The 23,049-nt window shown below is 38.9% G+C and overlaps 1 protein-coding gene across 1 annotated transcript; it reads right to left on the bottom strand.

Moving 5' to 3' along the window:
* Positions 1-7,929: 7,929 nt before the first annotated feature.
* On the bottom strand, positions 7,930-20,760 carry LOC140242449 (histone deacetylase 8-like). The gene is made up of 10 exons (XM_072322184.1): positions 20,308-20,760; positions 16,288-16,477; positions 15,084-15,225; positions 14,316-14,428; positions 13,535-13,612; positions 11,303-11,411; positions 10,459-10,631; positions 9,582-9,676; positions 9,035-9,140; positions 7,930-7,998 (listed from the first exon to the last, which is right to left on the bottom strand). The coding sequence occupies exons 1-10, from the start codon at positions 20,758-20,760 to the stop codon at positions 7,976-7,978; spliced, it is 1,482 nt and encodes a 493-aa protein (XP_072178285.1). The 3' UTR covers positions 7,930-7,975.
* Positions 20,761-23,049: the final 2,289 nt, after the last annotated feature.

Below are 23,049 nucleotides of genomic sequence, written 5' to 3'. Positions count from 1 at the left end.
AGTTGTCATAGATGTGACAAGCTAGTGAAATCCTTGCATCTGATTGGCTGAGAGCAAATTTATCATAGACATGTGGCAGTTATCACTGATGACAAGTTTTATGAAACGGGGCCCCAGAAGTGTAATTTCATTGTTTTATGTCAAGGATTTGAAACAAAAATTGAAGCCAGTGACCTACTGTATAAGCTGTCCTTTTCGCGAGGGTTTAATTTTTGTGAATTTCGCGAATCACAGTTAGACCACGAATTTAGCAACACGCAAAAATGTCACCACGCGCTAAGGTAATATTGCGCTTGTGAAGGCGTCTGTGTCAATTCGCGAAAACAGCATCTCGGGAAAATGTCCATGTTCACATCCGCGAAAATATCTGTGAAAATAACGGCGTATACAGTAATTCACATGCACAAGAAAGAGGTATACATATTATGTGTGGCTAGTATCCATGATGCATTGTTGCAAATACATGTACTTCAAGCATTCATTCATTTAAATGATAAATACTGTGCCAAGAATACACATATATATGAATGTGTGGGAGTTGCTGACAATCAGGGCAGATTAAAACACGCAGACATTGAGACTCTCATACAAGTTGTTGAAATATGGAGTGAAATTGTGATTTTATTATTTCTATTGTACAACGCTTCACCATGCCCAGTGCACAAAATTGCTCATGAATTATATTTTGTACATAAAGTGTTAGTCTCCACATCACTGGAAATAAAGAGCTTGCTATTGGTCATACTTTGTAAGAAGTCGGTTGCTCCTACTTATCATTCTTCAACCTTGCACACAGTGTCCACCACAGAAGCTAACCTCGAATTCTGCTACGATTTATGTGTGTGTGTGTGTGTGTGTGTGTATCAATAATTCTACATGTACCACTAATGATACAAACAATCAACTACTGGTACATATGGCATGACATACATGAACAGAGGAGCAATTAAACAATAATTAGAAATATAAGTAAGGCATGGATAATTAAAGGTTAAATAAGTATACTTTCAGTTGTGATTTAATTGTGTCTGTTGCAAAAATTTGGCAAAGAGTCTTGGGGAGATCTTTCCAAAGTTTTGGACCCAAAACAGAAAATGCTTGAACACTTTATGTGTTTGATTTTTGGTACAGTACATGAAACGGTACTAGTGCATCTGTAGAAGAACAGAAGTTTCAAGTTGATTTGTGCAATGTGATTGAGTTACTCATATAATCAGGGAAGGATGAACAGATAGCATGGTGTATCAATCAGCAAAAGGATTTTAAAGATTTTTTTTTTTTTTTTTTTTTTTTTTTTGGGGGGGGGGTTGTTTTATTCTACAGGGAGCAAGTGAAGAGACCTTCAAAGTGGTGATATGTAATCTGATCTTTTAGTGAGTTTTAAAGCACCCGTACGAGTAATTTGTGCAGTGGAGGGTGTGGGAGGGGGGTGTCCCCCCTCCCACAGTAGGGAGTTTTTGAATTTTATATCTTAAAATGGGGCCATTTGGTGCATACAAAAGTGACTTTTTCAGCATACTTAAAAAAAACCCATATATCATGTTAAAATTGGTGATAAAACCTGTGTTGGTCACTTGTAAGTTCGTTAATCGGTAAGTTGAAAACTGCATAAGTGCATTTTAAAAAAGTTGCTAACTAGCTAACCTTACACCTTCCTAAAGTACATAGACCCCAGGGTAAAAAGCCCTCGAAAAACAGAAATTGTCTTATAAAAAAAGTGGACTTTTTGAAAATTTGGGGGGGGGGGGGGGGGGGGGGTCGTAAGACCCTCCCAACCCCCCCCCCCCCCCCCTTGCATACACCCATGCACACATTCACCACAGTTAGAGGAGACGTTCATCTTTTAACCTTTAGCCTCCCGTCCCCTCCTAAAGGTTTGGTTGGAAGGATACTGTAAAAGTGGATATTTTCGCATGACTAATTATTCATGCTCAGCCGGGTAAGATGAGTTTCACATGTTTTTAATTCTGTGGAATCAAGACAACTACTGGAACATTATAGCAAGCAAAAATATTCATGTGCTTTTATTTTCGCACTAGTATCCGGTTGTGTGAAACATGCAAAAAATGTTGACACCACGAAAATTTCCATTTTTACAGTAATGCCAGCAAGAGATTGGTTAATCAATCCCATCACCTGCCTATGTAGTTAGTTTCTCATGCCAAACTTTTTCATCAGCATTCTGTAATCCATTTAAAGGGATGGTACAGTATTGGTGGAGATGAGATGAGAATTGGGCTTTTAACTTTTTGCGATACCAAGAAAACACTTATGAAATAGTACAAAGCATACCATTTTAAGAGGAATTCAATGTTTATTTGATGAAAATCAGGTTTGGAATGACTGAAACATCCAAACACAAAGTAAAACAAAGCGATCATAATAAAGTGTGGGTCCCACACTTTATTAGAATTGCTCTTTTTTTGATATCTCAGCCATTTCAACACCAATTTTCATCAAATAAACATTGAATTCCTCATAGAATTACATGCTCTTTCATATTTCATAAGAGGTTTCTCATTATCTCACCAAAAAATGTTAGAAACCTGAAATTAGGTCTCAACCAAAACTATACGATCCCTTTAAACTTAGTCCTATACCTAGTTGTAGATCAGTAGCATCCTACTCTGCATAGTACATTGTATGTCAGGGTTTCATCTGTTTTCTTGTCAGTTTCAAACTCAGCTGCATTTGTACTCCACCTCTGATACATGTTATCTCCTACAACATTCCTCCAGTTGTTAATATACCAATATCGGACAGATGTGCATACATGTACAATGTTATTTAGGTCATAAAGTCCATTGTACAGCATCAACATGTACTCTACACATTAATGTGGTCCTTTACGTTTGCAGATACAAAGATCTTTAAAATATAAACAGCTGTACATGAACAAGGTTAAAAAGATTACCAGTTAAAAAGGAAAAAAAAAAGATTATACAATGAAATAAAAGTGTCCTCATCTCATAATTAACAGTAAAAAGTATTATATATCACCTCACTATGAAAGGAAGGGGGGGGGGGGGCTAATTATACATGAAGTAGTAAAGAGTTTGTACTCGCAGATATTTGAGGTATCAGATAAACTGTGATAGTGACTACTGCCCAAATTGTATCTTTTAAAAAGTGAACTCATTCAATTGTCCTGTCACATTGTCCCTTTGCACTAAAATCAGCTAAAATATTAGATACCACACAAACAACAAATAAAGAAGATATCTAGAAAATAAAATGCCTTCCTATAATCTGCCTGCATTGTGGAGGCATGATAAGATCTACTTATTTTCTTCTTTCTTTTCAACTTAATTCTAACGACTTACATGAACCATCAGTCTATTTGTTTGTAGCATTACATTACGATTACATAATCACAGAACTTGCATACAGGAGAATTTGAAAACAAAAGATCTACAGAACACACAGAAAAAAAAAATGTGTTGCAAGAAAATTGTACATCAACCTGAGTGAAAATGGCACAGATCAAATATGTCCTAAATTCAAGATTGTGAGTTGGCTTCTATGCTATGTCATAACTACAAAATCATACAGTGGATTCCCGTTATAACAAAGTCCTCAGGACCAGCAGTTTTCTTTGGTTATATTTTTTAAAATTTCATTATAACCGAACAAACAATAAAAAACAAACAAAGAGAAGATAATGTTGCAACCTGAATTTTTATGTTGTTATACCCGGAATTTTGTTGTAACCGTGTTCGTTATAACGGGAGTGCACTGTAATATAAAATGCTTATTTTCAGAATGTTTTTGGCCCTCAAGGGAGAGAGTGACAATAACCTAGATCATGACAACTAGTACACCTGTGTTTATTGGTACAACCAAGGAGGTTTTATACATGGAGTTCCAACTGGCTGTAATTATTCAAACAGTTGTCAGATTTCTATTGATGTACAAAAGAATTCCACAGGTGCACTTGTGCCTTTGATGATCGATGTTCCAAGCCGCCATCTTGCTGAGCAATCTGAAGATTCATTTTGAACGTTATCATAATGTTGGCAATATTTTGCTTATTTATTTATTAAATGAAATTAAATTTCACTTAATAATAAAGCATGTAAAACAAAAGTCAATTCCGTTCAGAAATTTGCACAAAAGTGTAAATCAGTGCTGTATTATGTGAAAATGTTTAAAACTGTACCATCCTGGAAAGCTGGTTTTATCACTTTTCGACTTAATTTCCCCAAATGAAACTAACATATAATAATCTTCAAGTATAATTCTTTATTGATAGATATATCAGATTATTGCCCGTGTATGCCCAGTCGAGTAATTTTCATTTTCATTTCAGCATTTTTTCCTCAATTTCTGTTCGCACATCCTCGTGTCTGTACCACCTAGCTTTTATAAGAAGGGATAGCGAAAAGTAATTACCATCACAAAGACATATCTTCTTTTGAAAGTGGCTGGTGATTATGCAATGAGACACGAGTCAATTGTCTTCGTATCGGCACGGCAGATCCTGTTTGGCACATGCTTCAAATATTTTTGAGCGGCGGCTTCGAACATAGATCAAAGGGAATAACTCTGTTGTTACTCCATCTCTTCAACCTCCTTGTGGGCTGATTTTGCTACAACAGCATTTCCCATAGACACTTTCCCGAGTATACTCGGGACTCATCCTCAATGGGTTAGTTAAAGCATTCTCTATGTCTGTGTATTGAGCCCATAAAGATTTATCTGACCAACCATGAACTGCGGCAGCTTTTCCCGTAACTGATTTCTTTTTCCTTTCTGCCCTTCTGACATCTTCACATTCCTTCTGCAGTTAAGATCTCTATCAACTTGTGTTGATTTTTGGTACCTGATGCCTGATGTTTCCCATTGTTTTCATAAATACTCGTATATTGTTTTGAGTGTGAGCTGTTTCACTGATTCTTCCCATGCCAAGAAAATGCTGTTAATACTTAGGCTAAGAGATTGAAAATTGAGTGCAACAAATTTTTGAAAGGGGATTTGGTGGCTTTATCAAATTTGCTTTGCTTCGCTCACAATTTTTTCAAGTACATCCAATGCAAAGTGGTATGGATAAATCTATTGGTGTGATTATAGTGGCACATGAAATACCTTGAGATCTCTGATGACAACAAAGTGATACAAATTCCACAAATTTAAGCCATTCATGTGTCATGCATCATCTTGTGTACCTCACATTTTTAGCATGCTAGGTAGGACTGATGTTAAAACCAAAAGAAAAAGAAACCAAAAGTGGACTAGCTACAAGTAATGTTGAACACTCTTGACTATCTCAAAATAAATATGGATCAATTCACCTTTTACCTGAAATTGGACATTCTTTCCAGAAAATAAAAAAGGAAATCTCATATGAAATACAAATGATATTAAAATGATCATACAGCCTTGCTTGTGTTCATAATAAATGTAAAAACAAACTATTGTTAATGATATAATCCCATAATGATAGAAAACATAACAGCAGCATTATTTAAATAAGCATATAACCTGTTAAAAGATTACAAAAGTAATGTCTATGGTTACCTTCCCTCATTTAAAAACACTACACCCACTGGGCTCATAAAACGTACACTGCACGATGGGAAGTTTTGTGGGAAATTGATATGATTGGCACTTATAAAATCTGCATTTGCCTCACATCCACCACTGCAGATAAATATCAGCATCATAAATGAAAATGGTGACCATATACATGTATATATTATTTGAGATTGGTCAACCTTGAATGCAGTGACATATTTGTAGTAAATAATATGTGACTGTGCATCACAAAACAAACAAAAAGTCGCGCCCCTTGATTTTATATGAGGACTCAAAAAAGTGAAATGGTTCAACAAAGTCAACCTTGAGTTTTTCATATTTTCTGAAAGAGCTTTCCTTCGTCTACATAATTCTTCAATTGGGATCGTAACATGCATGGAAAAGTGTGTTTTTAGCAGTTTTTCTACAACCCTTTTTGGGGGGGGGGAGAGTAGAACGATCAGGTATGTCTTACAGGCCCCTTTTCATTTCTTGAAATCCTTTGTACACTTCTTCACTTTCAAGTCTAATAACTTTTGAAGAGGATAATGCTACTGCTTTGAAAGTTGGCATTAATCATGGACAGAATGTGTTAATAGAACATTCTCCATTTCAGCTTAATCTGATAATCCCTTCATTATTGTTGCTCCAGTGGTTTACATCCTGTGTTTTGTCCCTTTCATCTCACAGCTAGCGCGGCTTGGTGAAAGATTAAGCGTTTGAATAGACCCTGTACTTCAGAGCCTTTTTTTTTTTTTTTTTTCAATTCACACTTTTCCAGAGTGTGTGCCTTCTTTCCAGTATTTAGGTAGGTTAGGAGAGTCCATTTGAATTGAGTTATACATCACTTTAAAGCTTATAGTCTGCTCTTTCCGAATCTGTCCTTAACTAAAAATCCATGTCCGGCATTAGTGCTTTAAAATAGTTACAGAATGTGAGTTGGGGATAGAAACAACCACTGTAAAGATTTGAATCTGTACAATCGATGTTAAATGTTGTTAAATACACAAAATGTGAACAATAGTTATAACAGAAATGTTTTCAAACTAAACCGTATACAGCTATGGTTTAATGAGAAATATTGAGATATCTCCATATATTTTAGGCTTTATTGCCAAAATTTTATATGGTAGGATGTTTTGCGGTACAACAGACGTACACATATGCATCAAATGTGATATCTTGAACGTTTTATAAATCATTGCCCCCAAAGGTAAACAGGACCTTTAACCCTTGTGGCAGAGAAAAGGTAAGCTGTATTTCTATTCTGTCATTCTTCCCTTTTTTCTTAATATCAAGATAAAATTACATATAATTTAATGAAAGAATGTCCAGTGATTAACACTTGTAAATAATGTCAAAATACAAAGATCCTGGACATGCTTGACGATGAACTAATTAAACACGAAGGCCATCTATAGTAGATGCTGGATGGTCAAATTTCCTGCAAATGTTTGAGGGCACACACACACACACACAAACCTCCTTCTACCTTTTCCTGCTTCCAGTGATCAATGGGAGTGGCTCCAATATGGCCTCCTTGGCAAACGTTACACCAGTCGCGGCTCGACTTCGTTCGGTCTCGTGTTAATCTGCTCTTTATCCCGTTTTGTCCCTTCCGCGGCATTTTTGCAATGAACACACACACACACACGTCCACCTGCATCTAGAATGAGGAGACAATTTTGGCTTGATTCAGAGTTGCATGTTCTTATAAAGTCTGTTGTCCATTCCATCCAATGTCCAGTGCTCCATCCATTGACCAGTACCTCTTTTCTACTGTTTTTGTGAGAGTTTTCGGTTACATCTCTCTGTGAAAGCTGACCATAGCGGTGGGATCGTCCCCCTCCCCTCGACAAAAATGTATTTGATCATCCATGGCAGTGTGGCTTGCCACCGACAACCAACGTCTTGTAGTTTTCTCTCCAGCAGCTAATGTATATGCCGAATATTTCACGAGGTTTTTATTTTCGCGAATTTCGCGAGTCAGGTGCTATTCGCGACATTAAAAACACACAAAAATATTGACTCTGATCCCGATGTGGATGTGATGTACGCGTGTACCTTCTCCGTTCAGTACAGGACTCCACGATCGCGAATCTAACCACTCGCGAAATTGTCGGGAATTCCCGATTTGTGAAAATTTAGACTCGCGAAATATATGGCGTAGGGCATAATGATGACTGTTTGTAGAATGCAGACGCAACTTTGTACATCGTAATTAATTCACTCTCTCGCTCACTCAACTCTCCCTCTCTGCACGGATCCAATGCTGAGCTCCAATCTCTGCTTACGTTCTCTCCCTTCAGCACCTTCCTTCTCTCTCTCTTCCTTTCTCATTCATTCACTCTATCCTTCATAGTCTGTAACACTTTATCAGTGTCTTCTACCTCTCCTTCTCTCTATCTCTCTTTCTTTTTCTCTCATTCTCTCACTCTCCCTGATGAAGGTGTCCTTAAAGTCATCTGATGTTCTGTAAGTTATCTGTGAACAAAAAACACAAAGACAAATAAAAACTTCATTCATGTGAATATGGCGATCAGGATAACAAATCAAATGACGTCAAAGCTGACATCTCTCTTTAAAGTCTCCAGCATAACCTTATGACACAGCATAATTTTCATGAACAAAGAACAGGGTGCTTTGAGAAATGCATATTGACATCTTACAAATAGAAAAAAAAAATGTGAAAATGCTGAAACTTTGCATGACTTCCAGAACTTATTATATCATTCACCTTTGCAAAATCTTCCCGTTAGTTCTGAAAAGTTACACTAGAAAAATGTTCTATGTATTATGTAAATGGGTACAACATACACTCTAGATTTTGTAAACCAAACTGATAAGTCAGCCAGTACATTGAGCAACATTAAGCATATGATGGAATATTAGAACTGGTTCATCTTGGATAAAGCCTAGAAACATACTGTCCTCTGTGTTCACTGAGTGGTGTTACAGAAAAAAGAAAGAAATTGAAAACATGCTATGTACAAGACATGTGGAATCTTGAGTACCCATTACAGGGAATTGCTGCCATTACTGTGTGACTAAGATAAAAATCACACATAGGTCATTAGATAATTCAGTGTTAATCAAATGACCATAACTGTCTCAACATTTGTCTAATTCTCCTTTTTAATTGAATCTGTACTGCTCTATCCTTATGACATCATTTCAAATTTATCTTTAAAAGAGTTTTTCTTGGGGAACATACTGGAACAGATGTGTACAGAATCAACAATGCATTTCCCTGCAACATGGTGATACATACTAGACTTCTCTTCAGTGCAGATAACACAATTACAATTTTTCCATGCACAACAAAACAACAAAATCCTTGGCAAAGTGCACCAAAAAATCATGAATCCTTACCGTCAACACGGTTTCAGCTTGGAACATTATCCACCTAGCTTGCATGATCATTGAAAACATTTATGCTGTATTGCGTATATCAATTTCATAATACACATGTATATGCTATAAATTTGATATCAATCTGAACACAGAACCTCTGCTTTACCTGTAATGGTCTGGGCCACGTGATCAAGGTATTCAGCCGTATTGTAGTTTGTGTAATGGGCTGGACACACTTCCAGCTGATAGCCTGGACCATATTCCAGGAAGAACTGTGTTGGAAAGGGAGAAAGTGGAGAGAAGCAACTTGTTTGGATTAGTGCAAATACTTGTCACTGATTGGATATGCCCGAGTTACATGATGTAAATTCATGTAGTTTGGCAAGTTTAACAAATCCAAGCTACAAATGTAGTAATAGCAGTAGTAGTAGTAGTAGTAGAAGTAGTAGTAGTAGTAGAAGCAGTAGTAGTAGTAGTAGCAATAGTAGTAACAGTAGTAGTAGTAGAAGTAGTAGCAGTAGCAGCAGCAGTAGTAGTAGTAGGAGTAGTAGTAGAAGTAGTAGTAGTAGTAGTAGCAGTAGTAGTAGCAGTAGTAGTAGCAGTAGAAGTAGCAGTAGAAGTAGTAGTAGCAGTAGTAGTAGTAGCAGCAGTAGTAGTAGTTGCTTTTACAGTCGTTCTTATTGTAGTTCTTAAATCTGTAATGACTGGCTTACCTCATGTTCTGGGATTTCTGACGGTAGTTTCTGTCCCAGGACCTGGGCTGTGAGGTAGGACCAGCAGCGAGCAGTGTTGGCCAAATTATATCCTCCTGTAGGGGGTAAAGAAGAGAAAGGAGTGTGAAAAGAGAAGGTTTCTTGATACCAGAGAGGAGTTGATGGCTGGAAGGGTAGGGGCAGAGGGTGGGGTTGGTAAAAGTGGAGGGGAAGCAATGAAATAAAAGAAGTGGAAAGGTGGTATATAAAAAAAAAAATGAAGCAGCAGGGTTTAGGCTACATTCCGTAGTTATCGCATGCACACTTTTCCTACTGATGCACAAAAAGGCATGTGCATCATCTGTCTTATAAAATGGGGAACTATTTTTTTTCCCCAGAATGATGCATCACACGTTACCCCGGGGTACCACGTTGTGTAGCGCCACCTCACGTCCACTCGAGGACAGCCGTAGAGAAAAGCATGCACTGTGTGTGCGTGTACATAGTCATTTCCATGCCACTGCATGTTATACAATGCATGCATGGTACGCTGTGCTAGCAATAGCGTGTGCTTCAATGCAGTGCAGTGTAGTGCAGTGGCTAGCGCGCGCTACCTCCAGCACCAAAATAATTTCCCACTTTTTGGCACCCAGGGTACAACCTTTAAAAAAAAAAAATAATTCAACAAAATGGCTGATTTTTATTTGGTACCCTGGGATACCATTTATGTCATCAAATCTATTTTTGATCATGAAACCAGATATTTACATTTCCTTATGGCTTGCCATAGATGCAACCATGTCACAGCAATTACTGATGCATTTTTTTTTTTTTTCAATTTTATTTTTTAGGCAGGATTCTCGCTACCTGTTCTATAAATATGTATATCGTTACTCACCGCCTCCCAGGAGCAGTGTGGGCAGTTTCCATGACAACACCCTGGAGACACACTGGCCCACCCCCTGAGGGGTCAGGTTAAAGGACTGCATGGGGTCTGAGGAGAGAGTGTCGGCCCCACACTGGACCACCACCACACTGGGCTGGAACTTGGAGCGTACCTGCTCCATCACCCTGCGAAAGGCGTCATAAGAAATGTTGTTGAAATTCAGACTTGGGCGTGAGAGTGAGATTAAACAGCACACAGACACAGTCAATCTTTCTTTTAATGCAAATTTTCTGTTCCTCTGCAGTATTTTGAACATCTTTGATGATTTGTCCATGTTAGTGCTATATTTCCTGAGAATAGTGTTGAAACATGTTCCTAGTCTCTTCAAATAAGTTTTGGCAATTATAAGGGTCAGGCTCTTTAGGCCAAAGAACATTCTGCCACTGCTGTTTTTTCCTGCAGACTGAATTTTCTGATCATACATTCACCTCTAAACAATCATTGCAAATATCTATCCGTACAACCTTGCACTAAAGAAAACAAACAAAACAAAACAAACAAACAAATAATAAATTCCAACAATAATGAACATTATTAAAGAAATTTTATGGAATCGTGAGCATAGGGCAAATGGAAGGTGAGCTCATATGCAACATCAAAGAGTTGCTAATTTGTACTTGATTAACCAAAACTTTAAAAAAAAAAATCATAACTTTCTTAGTTTTCTCATCAGAAATTGCTCAAATTTTCACTGTCCTGTTCTTGTCATTTTTTTGCTTCTATCTACACAAACTAATTTAAAGTTCAGACTTCCCCTTTAAAAGCTTTTGCTCCTACTAGTCAACCACCGTCTCACCTAGTGAAGATGTCTGTGTACTGGTCATCCTTGATGCCATCCTTGAGGGGTACACTGATGGTGTAGAACTTGCCCCGCCCACCTCCTACTCTCTCCAGACTGCCTGTCCCTGTGGAACCAAACACAGAGAGGTATCATGGGAGGTAAAATTGGGTACACTGCCCCACTAAACCCTTTCAGTACCAGGGACTTTGGACAGTGCGTACAACACTATGGGGTTTTCTGTGCCAACTGGCAATCAGCGCGCACGAAGGGTTAACAAGCAGGAGACTAAACGACGCTAGAAATAAGATGACACACCTTTAAGATGCTGACATAGGATCTTGCTTTGTGACATAGGAAATTACTCACAACAGTCATTTCAAACATGAGCAATAAATTTCTTACAACTTATGATCTTCCCTCACCCCACCCCCAAATGAATAGATAAAAACAGGAATAATAAGTATGCCCTATGACCAATAGAACATGCTCAGGGCATCTCAAAATGGAATTCTTGTTTATGGATCTGGTGGTATCAATTCTATAAATATCCGGTTTATTAACTTTCTCATTTATAAATAATTTATTTAGTATACAGACAGTAAGCTGGATCTGATGCCCATTTTTTATTTTATTTTATTTTATTTATTTATTTATTTTATCTTATTTTTTTTTTTTTTGGGGGGGGGGGGGTAAAGGATGGGGAGGCAACAACCATATTAATGAAAAGCACTATTTCTGATAATCTCTTTGTCAAAATGAAAATCAAAGAGGACAATTTGAAATCCCAGCAGTTATGGCCTCATGAACATCAACAGGCTGAAAATCCTGTGTCAAGTTTTCAAGTATCACAACCAAATAATTCCAGCATGTCATGGAGCAGAATGAAGTCATTCAGCACTGCATTTTGTCACATGGCAGCAACATGATGCTCATGTGATCATTCCACCAGAGATTGTGGTAGGCTCATCATCTTGTTTTTATTTTGGATGTTTACTTCAGCAACCTGATTAGATCAGGAAGTGCACCTCACACCTCAATCACCATGAGTTGGTGGGAGGGAAGATCAACTATCAAAGAGCTATTGTGATAAACTTTGTAACAGACATTTTTATCTTGGCCTCTTGCTCTTATTTCACTCAGTCACATGATCACCACATGGCAAAGTTCATGGAAAGTTTGTTGCATGTTTAAAAGCCAACAAAGCAAGGTCTCTTTTTCAATCTCATCAGCACAAACACAGCATTGCAAACTGAATGTGACATTCCACTGTCAGGATGTGAAGCCAGAACAAAGATAGGAAGAAAGAAAGAAACAGACAAACAAATACACACTCACACTCACACACATACACATACACACACACACACACACACACACACAAGAGGAAATGAAGTTGTCATTGTACAATATTTTTCTGTATGTAGAGACAGAAATAAACGACATTTCCAGACAAACTGCTACAAACACTGTCGGAGTGTGAAGCATAGATTGCTTGATTAAGCAAGGCGATGACCGTACTATGACCTCACTGTAATCTCTCTTATTCTTTGAAAATTGCCTTTTTCCTACTGCCCTTTCTTTTTTTACAATGACCTCCACTTGCACTGGTTTTACCTACCGGAACACTTCTAGTAGAACAATAGCCCCTATATACAAAAGCTAGATTAGACATTACATAGTGTAGCTTACAAGGCTCATGAACATATGTGAACCCATTACACCTGATCATAATAAGCAAAGGTTCACATAATTGTTCTACTAGAAGTGGGGAACTTGCATGAACTAAGCATACTAAATACAGTTTCAGCAAAAACACAACAAAAACCCAAACACCAAATCAAAATAAATACACTTTAATTATCATCTTTTTTTGTATACTACAGAAAAAGAAGAAGAAGAAGTGATACCAAAATCATAGCCATATTAATTGGCAGCTCTGCCTTTAAAAATTTCCTTCCGAATACAATACACGTGACTCCAGTCACAATGAAGTCTTCAGTACCTGCAGTTTTCTTTTGCTATATCCAAATTTCGCTATAGTGGAACAGTAAAGTGTATAAAGATATACATACATGTACCAATTTTGGGACTTGAATATTTGCTTCATTGTATCAAGAATTTTGTTAAAACCGTGTTTATTATGATGGGAGTGCACTGTATCAAAACATGATTAAAAGAGATGATAAGACAGACATTCTGTGGTAAATTTCCACCAGGCTGCTATTCAATCTTGTCCTGTAAACTCACCTGGGAAGAATCCAGGGGAGTGCTTGTGAAGTGAGACCGTCATCACTTTGGGAGTGAAGATGAAGGCATCGTCGACAGCTGAGGATGGTAGGAGGAAGAGGAGGAGGAGGAGTCAAAGTAAAAACAATTGACCCTTTTCCACTTATATGGTGAGCATTCTTAACTGGGGCCTGTTTCATAAAACTTGTCATCAGTGACAAGTTGTCATAGATGTGACAAGCTACTGAAATCCTTGCATCTGATTGGCTGAGAGCAAATTTGTCATAGAAATGTGGCAGTAGCCACTGATGACAAGTTTTATGAAATGGGCCCCTGGTGTCCATATTGTGCTGTGTTCCTAGGACCTAACATGAAAATTACCTAGCATCAACATACTGTCAACATACTGCACTCTCTTTATCACACATGCACACTTTCAGACACACCTAAGAAGACATCTTAAGATTACAACTGCCTTAGAAATATGTTGCATCTATTTCAATTGCCACAAACAGTGAAATGGCCACGTGTCAGGGGCGGATCCAGGAATTCCATGAAGGGGAGGCGCCTTTACAAAATTAAAGGGGGCGCACACACCCCCTCCCCTATTTTTTTTCTTTTTATTTCTTTTGTTTTAACCAAAAAATAAAGAGGGAGCACACGCCCGGTAAGCCCCCCTCCCCCATTTTTTCTTTTTATTTCTTTTGCTTTAACAAAAAATAGAGAGGGGACGCGCGCCCGGTGCACCCCCCTCTAGATCGACCACTGTGTGTAAATTGTGCACAGTGAATACTACACTCACCATCCCCATGGTGAAGGTCTAGATCAATGTAGAGAACTCTGCTGAAATGCTCTTTGAGTTTCAAGATGGCAAGAACAATGTCATTCACATAGCAGAAACCAGCTGCTTCATCTCTGAAAGAAATGCAAAAATATGAAATCAATCAATTTACAAAGAATTTAAATATTACATAACTCATTCACATGAGCTCATATTATCTAGTGCATATACACAAAAGTATGAGGGAATATATCTGCGTACGCTCCCTCCAGCTCATTTCTTGTTAAATGAAACGATATCGCACAAAGTGAAAACACATACTGGAGCAGTTTGGTCAAATATGTGAGAATGAAGACTATATTCTAATGGAGACCAGAATTCTTTATTATTATTATTACATTGTGTTATTATCTTTTTTTAGTCATTATGTTCTGATAAGAACAGTCATGTAAAAAAAAAATACCCGATATTCAATGATTTGTTCCCCCAAATATACAAGAGAAAGACTTCATACACTGCTACTACATTTTTCACAATCTCTTTCAAAGTGCAAAAATTCTGACTTGTTTTTGCCATTGGATAGACGGCTAGCAATCTCTTGCAAAGTGTGCAATAGTATGTTTACAGTCTGAATCACCAGTGATTGCAATAATTATTTGATATCAAACAAGAGGCCAGCAAGAAATCAATGCACAGCTCTCAACCAATGATATTACGGAGTTTTCACGACCCGTTCTGTAAGTACACATGATGCAATAAAGCCCCAGAGAACAGGCATCCGTTCCTCACCGTCTTGCGTGGTGCCAGCCCCCGTTCCAGTTAATGGCGACCCTACACTTCTGTTGAATGAGAGCCTTGGCACAGCTGAGAGAGGCACCAGCTACCAGTCTCACAAAGTCATACACCAGAGGAAGGCTGGGGCAGTCATAGCCTGAGAGATTCAACAAAAAGAAATACAAACATTTTGAATGTATGACCCAGTGAAAATACTTCTGGGAAACAAAACGAAAGCTGAAATCAAATATATATTTAGTACACGGAATCTGAACTTATTACATCAATTTTTTTCCTTTTTCAACTTAAGCGAGACAAAATTTAACAACTTATGATTTTTATTATGTTGAACTTTTATTTGTTCCAGTATCTCCATCAAATTAAAACATTTCAGCATTTCAATCATTTATCTGATCATTTTCTCATTCTTTTTTCCCCTCCTTCCCTTTCTTTCACTGATCTTTATGAAATTAATGATAAAATAGCTGAAAATGACAGCAATGACTAAGGTCTGAAAAACCCCAAATCTTCATCTACTTTGTATGTAAGTATCTGGATCAATCCAATCAAATTTGATTGACAGCCTACTGACTCTACATGCACATATCTTATTTGTCTTCACTTACTACATCCTGCATAAAAGTTGCCTATTTGACATGGTGTTCAGTTCCAAGTTCCTCTTCAGAATCCTTATAAATTACAATTATCATTACTATTATCACTAGGACAATATAAGTCATCATCATACTCATTGCTAAAATCATCATTATTGCTAAAATCATCATTATCATCATTTAAACAAAAAGATAAAGTTTGGCATTTTCTGGCTTGATCATATATGATGTAGTTAATGGCAGACCTTGGGGCCATTACATGGGCCATCTGCACCACTGCTTCTGTGCAGCAGAGTTCTGCTTACTAGTGAAACATTTTCTGAGTGAGGGAGGACCCTTGGGGAAGGGCAGAATCCCAAGATACTGTCAACACTGATATTTACACATTATTAATTTTTCACGCTGAACACCTCCAAAACATACATGTATTCGCGGTGCTGCATAATTATCAACCCATTCAAAACATGCAGAAAAAGTTGTGAAGATATTTTTGTGGGTTTTAGAATTTGTGCTATCCAGAAGTAGTGGGAAATATGCAAAAATTAATGTGCCGCAAAAATTTCTGCATTTACCATACTTAAGAGATAAAGTTCAGCTGGACTGACCTAGGCCAAACTGCTGCTTGAGCTCCTCATCCTTCTCGGAGTCCTCCTCCAGGTTGACGCGCTCCAGGAACTCGATGTAGTCCTGGGAGTGGAAAGCCAGCAGCTCATCCTTGGTAGCCAGCTGGGGAGTCACGGGGGTGGTGTGCTCTAGGAGGCTGTAGGCTTCCACCAGACTGTGAACCATACTCGCCTGTCGAAGTTACAAAGGCATTAATAGGCATTATAAAATGGGTTCAAGAATGTAGCCAATTGGAAGCGCTGAAATGAGTCACGTGTGCGTGCATTAATTTCTTCAGGTATGCACTAAGAAGAGTCTCTCTTCCACCTCCCTGGCCTGACGTACGTCACAATGTTTACACTAGCAGTGCGCACTCAATCAGTTGTTACAAGTGCGTCACGCACTGCTATACGCGCTGTCAATCCTGTAAACAACTTCTAGTTCGGGCCGCGGGCTACCACAACAGCCGGCGGCCTTTGAGTGCTACATGTAGCTGACTGGTATTGACCCACAAAGGTACGTGAATAATGCTGTTAGTTTTCGACCCATTTTATAAAACAAATGATGCACAGGATTATTTTGTGGCGTTAGTGAAGGTGCGGCGCACTCTCGAGTATTGACAACGGTTGCAAACATGCACTCGGCTGCACCTCGTGCATGTCGCACCATTGTCAATACTCTCGAGCGCGCCGCACCTTCACTAACACACTCTATCCTGTGCATCATTTGTATATTAATGTGGCGCGGACGTTTCAGACGATGAGTGCATTGGACGTTCTCCTCTCCCTTGTTTTGTGCGGAAAAGTAGCTTTAGATTACGCTGGGACGCAACGTATGAAAAATAAAATGGCGCCCCCATTCGATGGGTGCATGAAGCAGCTCTCTACGTCATGAATTGAGCAGACGTAAAAATAGCCCAGAACGTGTAGTGAAAAACTCAGACGATGCGAGCTATAAATAGATCGACTTGATGCGCATTTCAGCGCATGCTTAGAACATATTTTTTCCCTCTGAACGTCACTGTCGCGAAAATCTAAAGCTCCCTAATATGTCTCGTTTTGCCGCTCACAAATAAACACATTTAACCCGTTGAGGATGGGCTGATTTTGCTGCAACACGCATTTCCCATAGACACTTGCCCGTGTATACCTGGAACTCGTCCTCAACTGGTTAAAGGACAAGTTCACCTTCATTAACATAAGGATTGAGAGAATGTAGCAATATTAGTAGAACACATCATTGAAAGTTTTAGGAAAATCGGACAATCCGTTCAAAAGTTATGAATTTTTGAAGTTTTTGTGCCGTCACTGCTGGTTGAGAAGACTACTGCAGTGTATGATGTCACATGCGTACAACAATATAACGAAAATATAGAGAGAATTTCACAAAATTTCATCTTTTGAAAAAAATGCACATTCCCTTGACTCGTTACTGACATATGTTATGGGTAATATTATTCCCATTGCCTTTAGAAAGAGGCAAGTCAAGTGCTCTTTTATTATGCGAAAAAAAGTGAATATATGTTGAATTTTCTTTATATTTTCTTTATATTGTTGTACTCATATGACATCATGAGCCTTAGTAGTCTCCTCATCCAGCGGTTCCAACACAAAAATTTTAAAAATTCATAACTTTTGCATCGATTGTCCAATTTTCCTCAAACTTTCACTGATGTGTTCTACTAATATTGCTGCATTCTCTCAATCCTTATGTTTATGAAGGTGAACTTGTCCTTTAAGATTTGACAAGCTTCTGCCCATATGTCCATCCTCAAGACATTGATGCATATCAAAATGTAAGACAGATAGCTATGTCTGAAATCATTATGATTGTGATTCCTTCATGCATTAAATAATCTAAGTGCATGGATACAGTCTGCCATACTGTACGTCTACCTAATACAGTAGGCACTGTAAGGAAAATGGACAATGGCTATAATAGAAAATTGAATGGAAATTCCCCTTTTACCCCCATGCTCGATGCTGTGATAGACATTGCACACATAACAGATGATATTTCCTTCCTAAATGCGACCTTGATGGTAACATTGCTGGAGACTAGGAGAGCTAATCAAATTAAAGGACTGCACGTTTAACCCCTTCAGCACCATCCCACACAACTTTCAAGTTAATTCTAATGTAACAAATATAGAGAAAGTTTAGATGAACAATTTACATCTGATTTTACTTGATCTCTTAAAGCTGACTTGAGCAAGATGTGGAATTGCACCTTATTATTAAGGTGACATTGTCTTTGCAAGTCATTCTGACTTTCATCAAAAGACTGCATTTAGTTGAGATATGGACATATTGTCAGAACAGCGTGTCTCTGAAACAAAATGGACTTAGTTTACCTACAGTGTATTCCTGTAAGAATTGAAAACTGCTACAGTAAACCTTGTTTATAGAATGGACAGTGTACATTATACGGGACTAGAGGGAATTTGCAGAAGAAAACAAAATATCATAAAAAGTAAACATTTTATTAAAGAAAAAATTTGACTTTTTCATTGCGTCGACTTACACAATATGTCAATTTACAAGAGATTTTCTTTATTAACTTCCTTGAAATGGAAAGAAATAATAAACAAGAGACCCAGGGGTCACACGCTCACCTGAGTATCGCAATTTCACCTTTCATGCATTCTTGCACACTCTTACCTGAGAACATTGGAAACTTAGGTCTGCATATATGGATCCCCCCCCCAACTCCAGGGTGGAGGGGGGGGGGGGGGGGGGGGGGGCAGGCAGCCCTGGATCTGCAATGAACAAACTTGGAACTAAAGTCATCAGTGTACAAACTCATGGTATTACCTTTGCTTTATCATTTCTGGTTCTACACGTAGAGTAGAAGATTTTAAATATTCCTTAATGTGGGGGGGGGGGGGTGGGCCCCCTAGGGCCCCCCCCCCCCCCCCCCCTCCAAAGAGGGACATGGTGCCCATTTGAAGGAATTGAGATTCTATCCCCCTAGGGATGCTACCTGCCAAGTTTGGTCAAAATTCATCATTGAGGTTTTCAAAAAGAAGATGAACATGTGAAATTCAGGCCCCATTCAGGCCCCCCAGGGGGCACCCCTGATTCCGCCAATCCCATGAACAAACATGAAACTACAGTTATCAATGTACTAACTCAGAGTATTATCTTAGCCCTATCACTTCTGGTTCTAGAGAATATTTTTAAAGATTCCTTAATTTTAGGGGGTTTGGGCCCCCCTGCCCCCCCCCCCCCCCCCCCCCCCCAGGTGGGCCATGGTGCCCCATTTGAACAAATTGAGATCCTATCCCCCTCAGGATGCTAGCTACCAAGTTTGGTGAAAGTCAGACATGGGGATATCAAAGTGAAGATGAAAATGTACAATTTAGGCCCCATAAGGACCCCTCCCCATCCCCCTCCCATGGGTCCCAAGGGGGGCACCCCTGATTCCCCCATGAACAAACTTGAAACTACAGTCATCAATGTACTAACTCATAGTATTAACTAAGCCCTATCACTTCTGGTTCCAGAGAAGAAGATTTTAAAAGATTCCTTAATATTAGGGGGTTTGGGCCCCCCTGGGGCCCCCCAGGTGGGCCATGGTGCCCATTTGAACAAATTGAGATCCTATCCCTCTAGGCATGCTACCTGCCAAGTTTGGTGAAAATCGGTTATGGGGATCTCAAGAAGAAGATGAAAATGTAAAAAGTTTATGCACGACAGATGACGCATGACAGACGATGCACGACGCACGCCGGACGAAGAGCGATCGCAATAGCTCACTTGAGCCTTCGGCTCAGGTGAGTTAAAAACAGATCAATTTTAATATCTGGGAGACATTACCTTATAAATGACAACATATTGAAGTTGTGGCATCTATGCCTGGCTATTTCAAGCTACAGTGTACATCAATTCTGCTTCTTTTCATAACCCTACAAACATTTGTAAGTGAACATCACTGGCACTTGAAATGACTACAAATGTTCTCAATGTTTTTAATTCCTGTGGAGCTTAGCGTTGAAACTGTTACTGGTACAGGCTACTCACGCGTTTGGGAATCTTTGGGACTTGGTCACACAGCTTGAGAAGTCGCTCACTGAATACATAGTAGATTTCATTGCTGCCAGTCTGTTCTGGCGAGTCCTTTGCTCCTAGCAAACAGTCTGACTTAACCGATTCCCCACTGGGGCCGCCGCCCATGCACTTCATCTTTGTCTTGGAGGGCTGCAGGGGCTCGGCTGTTTTTGCTACGGTGGGATTCAGCGGTTTGAGAGGGGAGAGAGCGGCCCGCTTCCGGGAGAGGGGCGGCTTGGGTGGGGCCACTGTCTCCTCCTCCTCTTCCTCTTCACTGTTACAGTCATAGATGCTGATCTCTGGGGGCACATTCTCAGAGGGTCTGGCCGGCTGGAGTCGAGGGGCCGCCAGGGGCAACTTGGGGGCTGATTCTGATGCTTTGGGGACCGCATTGTTTTCCGTGTCAGATGGATCGCCTTCATTCATATTTCAGCAGTCCCCAGCTGGATGGGCAGCAAAGGACACTCTCAACAGTAGCAGTTGCACAACATCGTCTGAACCACTGCACGACTAGAAAGGTATAAGTCAGAGTAAACAAGGTTATACAAATTTGTGGAGATTCAATGAGTATTCTACTAGTATGCAGTAACACACACTTGTTCTGCTCTCTTTTTTTTCTCACAATTCCTTGAGACTGTTTAATAAGAGGGAGATACCACTCAAGATTGTTTGCACCTTCTTTTTGCATACTTACAGCAGTACTACAATGTAGGGGCACAATATTCTTTAGCCCAACATGATCAAAAACATGGCTTTCTGTGCATGAGTGCTCTTCTAGCAAATATTAAACCTTGGGAAAGCTCTGCTACCTTTCTTTTTTTTTTTAATGTTCTATTTTAAAAATTGTTGTATTATATATTTTGCTATTTTGCTCTTGTAATATCATTTTTCTCATTCATTTTTTGCTGTTTACTGCAAACTTAAGCTGGAGCATGTTAATACAGGACAGGGAGTGCCCAGAACCCAAGTTTATAGCTTCAACATCTCCTGCTGGCAGTAGAGGAGAGCAAACACATATAAATGAGGCATGATAAGATACATGTAGTGGTAGTACTCTGCAAGTCATCTATCAGTCTGCACACTAAGGCCAGTCAAGATTGTTCCTTGCAGGAAGAGCAGAAAATCTGGAGCTTACAAACTATTAGGAGATCTAGAGCTCATTATGGTACTTGGACTGATAATTGCAGAACTATTGTGATTTGCAGTTAACAAGGTTCAATGATTGTTGTTAAATCTGGTGATCAAAACAACATATGATGCAATATTTGGTATCCTGGGGTACCAAATATGAAAATTCATCATTTTGTTGAATTATTTATAAATCTTTTTTTTTTCGTCAGTGTTGCACCCTGGGTTATCAAAAATGTTTTCTTGTCTGTGATTATGCAACAATAAATGCCTGCAAATGACATTTTTTTTTCCTCATATACATGCTCTGTTGTAATCTTCATTGTTGAAAAGTTGACATGGAAGGAATATCAGCATTTGCATCATTATCGCCGCACCGCTTTACGCTGGCACTAGCTGGCACTGAGGGAGAAAATAGTCGCCATGGCAACATTGCACAACTGTAGGATAATGGACATGAGATGGCACTACACGACGCCATACCCCGGGTTACAACGGTAGCCCAGTGTATGGCACGCCGAATCATATGAAAAAGTTTATGAAAACATAGACTCATCAAAACCAACATTAAATATAAGGTGTCCTCATCCTGGACAAAGCTATCATTGACTCTGATTCATTACAACTACTTCTTGTTCTTCTCAAGTGTCAAAACCCATCATATCACTGCACTGGCATCAGGATCTGGAAACAGCTAGGTAAATTACATTAAAAATACCCCAATGCCAAGTGCCAAACAACAAGATCAATCAACTGCAACTGATTGACAAATTGCCCTACATTGACATAAATAAGCACTGAATTGATCAGTGTTTTAGTAGTACCAGCCATGATAAAAAAATCATGGGCGCGGCATGCGCGTACGTACTCGAGCAGGATTCGAACCTACGACCTCCTGATCACCCATCGAGCTTTCACCCTACAGCAAATGTTGGTTCTATATCCATATAAATACACTGTATAGCATGCAGCAGTGCCATAGTGGGTACTGTGTAATTTATTCAAATTCATGAAATTCTTCCGTTGAGATGTTTTCATTGCAACAGATTGACAAATTGTCCTAGGTTCTACTAGGCCTACATCGACATAAGTAAATAAGCACTATATAAGACACTGATCAATTCAGTTCAGTGCTTAATTTAATAATTAGGCCCTATGTCGATGTTGGGCAATTTGTCAATCAGTTGCAAGGAAAACATCTCGACGGAAGAATTTCATGAAATTTGAAAGATCAATCAATATTGAAATTGGTGCCAAATAGTGGCAAAAGGACAATTTGGTCACAAATTCATCAATAAAAAAAATGTTCATAAAACAAAAATTATCTACGTGTAAGTCCTACAACTACAAGTTACAACACAGTCACAGCCTTGCCACATTGCATTAACTTAAGAACTACGCACATACAAATCAAATGTGGGGTGGGAGCATAGTATCTACAATCTACTCTAGTCATACAAATTATGATAATTAGAGATTTAAAGATCTGGATGTTGAAATGTGAAGATCACTCAAGCTCAGCTCGCGTGTGCGTGTGTGCGACATGACAACCATGATTCATTGACATGCACTAGAAGGGTTCTAGAG

The sequence above is a fragment of the Diadema setosum genome, chromosome 19 (genome assembly GCF_964275005.1).
Source record: "Diadema setosum chromosome 19, eeDiaSeto1, whole genome shotgun sequence".
Taxonomy (NCBI): domain Eukaryota; kingdom Metazoa; phylum Echinodermata; class Echinoidea; order Diadematoida; family Diadematidae; genus Diadema; species Diadema setosum.
The sequence above is the reverse complement of the archived record's forward strand: the minus strand, read 5'-3'. Positions and strand labels throughout refer to the sequence as shown.